Source organism: Chiloscyllium plagiosum, unplaced genomic scaffold (genome assembly GCF_037043375.1).
Source record: "Chiloscyllium plagiosum isolate Xiang-an unplaced genomic scaffold, Cpla_swu_hap1 HiC_scaffold_26, whole genome shotgun sequence".
In the NCBI taxonomy this organism is placed as follows: domain Eukaryota; kingdom Metazoa; phylum Chordata; class Chondrichthyes; order Orectolobiformes; family Hemiscylliidae; genus Chiloscyllium; species Chiloscyllium plagiosum.
The window spans coordinates 53,443,478-53,449,040 of record NW_028270164.1 but is presented as its reverse complement, the minus strand read 5'-3'; the positions used below and the strand labels follow the sequence as shown (position 1 = coordinate 53,449,040).

Below are 5,563 nucleotides of genomic sequence, written 5' to 3'. Positions count from 1 at the left end.
AGATTTGTCAGTTATCTTAACTAGGGTGTTTGTTTAACCAGGATGGTTAGATTTGTCAAGCCCTGGACCCTGGAGGGGGTCTCCTGAGCTAACACAGGTATATATACAATGCTCCTGTTCCTTTGTTTGGGAACTTTGTGTTGAGCATAGCTGTTCTGTATTTTGTGGGGTTTTTGGGGTTTTTTTTTGCCTTTTTTTGGTGTTGCTTTGTACAGTGTTAGGGTTTGTCTTGTATTCTTGTCATGATTTGGAGATGCCGGTGTTGGACTGGGATGTACAAAGTTAAAAATCACACAACACCAGGTTATAGTCCAACAGGTTTAATTGGAAGCACACTAGCATTCGGAGCGACGCTCCTTCATCCGGTGGTAGTGGAGGGCTCAATCCTAACACAGAATTTATAGCAAAAATTTACAGTGTGATGTAACTGAAATTATGCATTGAAAAATTGATTGTCTGTTAAGCCTTTCATCTGTTAGAATACCGTGATAGTTTCACATCTTTCATGTGTAAATCACAAAACCTTTTATTGAAAAAGTTGCATTCTCGGGTTAGCTGTTAACTATGGTGAGAGCTAGACAATGTGTTGAAGGTTCTGGATTAGTGGTGCTGTAAGAGCACAGCAGTTCAGGCAGCATCCGAGCAGCAGTAAAATCGACGTTTCGGGCAAAAGCCCTTCATCAGGAATAAAGGCAGAGAGGCTGAAGCGTGGAGAGATAAGCTAGAGGAGGGTGGGGGTGGGGAGAAAGTAGCACAGAGTACAATAGGTGAGTGGGGGAGGGGATGAAGGTGATAGGTCGGGGGGGGGGCAGGGGAGGGTGGAGTGGATAGGTGGAAAAGAAGATAGGCAGGTAGGACAAGTCATGGGGAGAGTGCTGAGCTGGAAGTTTGGAACTAGGGTGAGGTGGGGGAAGGGGAAACGAGGAAACTGTTGAAGTCCACATTGATGCCCGGGGGTTGAAGTGTTCCGAGGTGGAAAGTGAGGCGTTCTTCCTCCAGGCGTCTGGTGGTGAGGGAGCGGCGGTGAAGGAGGCCCAGGACCTCCATGTCCTCGGCAGAGTGGGAGGGGGAGTTGAAATGTTGGGCCACGGGGCTGTGTGGTTGATTGGTGCAGGTGTCCCGGAGATGTTCCCTAAAGCGCTCTGCTAGGAGGCGTCCAGTCTCCTCAATGTAGAGGAGACCGCATCGGGAGCAACGGATACAATAAACGGTATTAGTGGATGTGCAGGTAAAACTTTGATGGATGTGGAAGGCTCCATTAAGGCCTTGGATGGAGGTGAGGGAGGAGGTGTGGGTGCAGGTTTTGCAATTCCTGTGGTGGCAGGGGAAGGTGCCAGGATGGGAGGGTGGGTTGTAGGGGGGCGTGGACCTGACTAGGTAGTCACGGAGGAACGGTCTTTGCAGAAGGTGGGAGGGAAATATATCCCTGGTGGTGGGGTATTTTTGGAGGTTGGGGAATTGTCAGCGGATGATTTGGTTTATGCAAAGGTTGGTAGGGTGGAAGGTGAGCACCAGGGCCGTTCTGTCCTTGTTGCGGTCGGAGGGGTGGGGTCTGAGGGCGGAGGTGCGGGATGTGGACGAGATGCTTTGGACGGCATCTTTAACCACGTGGGAAGTGAAATTGCGGCCTCTAAAGAAGGAGGCCATCTGGTGTGTTCTGTGGTGGAACTGGTCCTCCTGGGAGCAGATACGGCGGAGGCGGAGGAATTGGGAATACGGGATGGCATTTTTGCAAAAGGTAGGGTGGGAAGAGGTGTAATCCAGGTAGCTGTGGGAGTCAGTGAGTTTGTAAAAAATGTCAGTGTCAAGTTGGTCGTCATTAATGGAGATGGAGAGGTCCAGGAAGGGGAGGGAGGTGTCAGAGATGGTCCAGGTAAATTTAAGGTCAGGGTGGAATGTGTTGGTGAAGTTGATGAATTGCTCAACTTCCTCGTGGGAGCACGAGGTGGTGCCATTGCAGTCATCAATGTAGCGGAGGAAGAGGTGGAGAGTGGTGTTGGCCCCCTGTGTTCTCTGTCTATGACCTGATGTTTAGATTGATTCTAATGTAAAAAGTGAGATAATGGAGTTTTACATGAATTCATGCAGTTTTTGAGCTCAGAGTTCGACATGAATGCATGCAGTTTTTGAGCAAAGTACAATGTAACCCTGCAAGTACAAATTCACCCCACAAAATATATGTGTGCATGTGGGTCTTTGTCTGTCTGTGTCTGCATGCAATCATGTAGAACTCTGAGCTCAAAACCTGCATGAATTCATGTAAAACTCCGTTATCTCACTTTTTAGATTAGAATCAATCTAAATAGCATGGCATAGACAGAGAACACAGGGGGCCAACACCTTCAACAAATTAACAAGCTGGTCAGGTGTTAGTGTCTGCAGCACACTCAGGCTTATTTACTTTTGCAAAGATAGCCTGAAAGAGTTTCCCCTTGTCTTGTTTGTGGTCCATGTACACATCGATAAATCCCGTGTCACGGAGCGCAGCCATGTATGGCTCAGGTGGCCATTTTGTATCCTTCAACAATCCAGCAGCAACGACTTTCTTCAGAGCTTCTAGGGTCAAGGTGGTGACCATCAGCCCCCCTGTCAAATAACAGATAAATACTCAGCTTTCTGAATTCTTGGAAGGTATGTAAAGAAGGAATCTCAATGTCAAGATCTTCTAGTGAAGAAGTAATCACACCAGTGGAGTCAAGATGGTGGGGATTTGGAAGCAGATATAGTGGCCTACTGTCCTCTGAGGTGAGGGAACAGAAGTTAAGTGGGAAGTGGAAACAGTCACGAGCTGGGATTTTCGAGGGGACTTCTTCTTATCGAGCTCAGACACTTATTCCTTGACCATCAAAACAAATGTGGAAGACCAATTAGAAGGTTTCCAGCATTGGAAGAACAGCTGATTGTAAGGGAAGATAACAAAAGAGAGAGGGCTTCAATATGGAGATCCCTTTCTATGAATGTGTCAAAGTCTTAATGAAAAAAAAGATACAGCAAACAGGCCAGCAATGAAGGGAAGCTGGGGGGTACCCCTTCAAGTTGGCTCATGGCTGCTCTGGTGACTCAGGGAGTAGGGGGAAGCCTCTGGGAGAGGGCAGTTTCCTGCTGGAAAGCAGCTTCCTTGAATTGGCTACTGTTAATGAGCTACCCACACGTGAAAGAATGGCTTTGAGGCAGGAAGGAGCCTCAGGTCCGCATGTCAGCCAGTAGGGCAATTTGTAGCTACAGCCCTCATCCCATCATGGTGGGTACCAAATATCCTGCCTACTGTCTGGATTATCTAACTCTGGAAGAATCAGGGTTGTGATGTACAGGAGGTTGTGGATAATTAAGGGCAGGAGGAGTATTGGCCTCTACCTATTGCCCCTCCCTACCACCTCATTGCACTGGGTTCACTGCACATTGACACCTCAGAATGCATGAACAATCCATAGCAAAGTCAAGTAGCAGCTTTCAAGGAATTGCTACTGGTCCAGAAATCTGAGAGGTTCAGTCAGTCGAGTATGGTGTTTCAGCCCGCAGCTTTGAAGCTGCTCAATGATGGTTATGGATCAGCTTCTGGCAATCTGTATCCAGACAATGGAAGATCTCTGGGCAAGAGATTACCAATTAACCCCCCAGTCCTCCCAAAATACAGACCATTGAGCTTCTTAACAGATTGTCACCCCGTAACCAAAAGCTCCTCAGTCAGACAGACTTGTAAACAATTCTTGGTAATGACACCCACTTCTCGTTGCACATGTACACTTGCTGCAATCAAGAAGTTATGAAGATCAAGCAGAGAGGTCAGGACTGACTTTCTTGAAGAGAACAGATTCAATCAAAATACTGGAAATCACAATGGATGTGGTCAGAGTAAATAGGGAGAAAATGTTCCCATTTGCGAAAATATCGAGAACGAGAAGGCACTGATGGTTTGTAATTGGCAAAAGAAGCAAAAATGACATGAGAAAACCTTTTCCATGCAGCGAATGACTCCAGGAATCGTGGGGTCTGATTTCCAGAGCAGTACCCCAGTGAATTGTAACAATGGGCACAGGCATTACAGGCTGAGCTCCTCCTCTTATATTGTACTATTGACTGTATTGTTGTAATTATTGACTGATTGCATAATTATTGGCGTGGCTTCTATTTTTAAAATGCCTTTCCTCGACCAGAGAATCTGTGGCTGCTGGTCAGGATGGTGAGGGAGTTATATGGATGTGGTAAGGAGAGGTTACAGGAGAGTGTCCATTAATGCACTGGTCCTTCATAGTTCCAGAAAAAAAACCCAAATACGTCGTTTAGCTATTGTAGTCTCTCTGACTTTAAGTAAATCAGCGCTTGACTACCAGGCTAATCAGACATGTCAATCAAGGGAGATTAGTTGATATGTGACCCCACCATTCCATCCTGACTGCACCATTTCCCTTGAGGTTTAGGATTTTTCAGAATTGACCAGCACAACACTCTCTGGATTAGTGGTGCTGGAAGAGCACAGCAGTTCAGGCAGCATCCAAGGAGCTTCAAAATCGACGTTTAAACGTCGATTTCGAAGCTCCTTGGATGCTGCCTGAACTGCTGTGCTCTTCCAGCACCACTAATCCAGAATCTGGTTTCCAGCATCTGCAGTCATTGTTTTTACCAGCACAACACTCTACCTGGTTTCATAACTCGGTAAATCTCTCTGCATCCAGATTGCAGATCAGGCCAGTAGTAGTAACAGTTGCAGTGAAATACTCTGTCCACCACGTTGTCTTCCAGAGGGATATGTTCCACATTGCCGTGAAACAATGTCACCTTCCCGGTCTGAATATCAGGTCGCAACCTCCTGCTGGCTACACGGTACATGTATTCAGAGTAATCCAGTCCATAGAGCTTGCCCTTCGGCAGCGTAAGGCGTTTAGCAGCTTCCTGCAGACCGAGCCCTGGTCCAAAGCCCAGTTCCAGCACCACGCTCTCAGGCTGAATATCACACAGTTTGACAGCATTCACTTCCACCAATTTACCCTTCCCCTCTAAGATCTTTTTCACCATCCATCCCCAGGGGCCCTGCGTTGGTTTGCTCAGTTGTTTGGTGAGGTGATCGAAAAGCATTGCAGCTGCTCACAGAGCTGTGAAAAGTTCCCCTTCCTGTTGCACAATGTGGAGCCTCAACCTTGATGGATGATTGACACAACACCAGGTTAGTCTAACAGATTTAATTGGAAGCACACGAGACCTTTTGGACTATAACCTCGTGTTGTGTGATTTTTAACTTTCTACACCCCAGTCCAACACCAGCATCTCCAAATCATGGATGATTGACAGCTTGGATGACGATACACTGTGATCCCAGCATCAGTTTACAAACAGACTGAGCCAGTCAGCTGGGCTGAGAGTGTGTACATTAAACTGTTGTTGTTCAGTGACAGTGCTGAGCAAACAGACTGAAAGCAGCCAGAGCACAGCGAGACTCAGAGAGAGGGAGGGGGTGGGGGGGAATGTTCTGAACAGCTCTGCTCCAACTCCTGGGCAGCTCAACATCTCTATTAGACACATTGCTCTCACTTGGCGAAAGTGTGTACTGCAGATGCTGGAGATTAGA

General features: G+C 47.2%; 1 protein-coding gene across 1 annotated transcript; it reads right to left on the bottom strand.

The window, feature by feature from the left end:
- Positions 1-1,435: 1,435 nt before the first annotated feature.
- Positions 1,436-5,073, bottom strand: LOC148145179 (uncharacterized). Its single transcript, XM_087973821.1, has 2 exons — positions 4,638-5,073; positions 1,436-2,586 (listed from the first exon to the last, which is right to left on the bottom strand). Exons 1-2 carry the CDS (start codon positions 5,071-5,073, stop codon positions 2,363-2,365), a joined length of 660 nt encoding a protein of 219 aa, XP_087829947.1. The 3' UTR covers positions 1,436-2,362.
- Between the last annotated feature and the right edge of the window lie 490 nt (positions 5,074-5,563).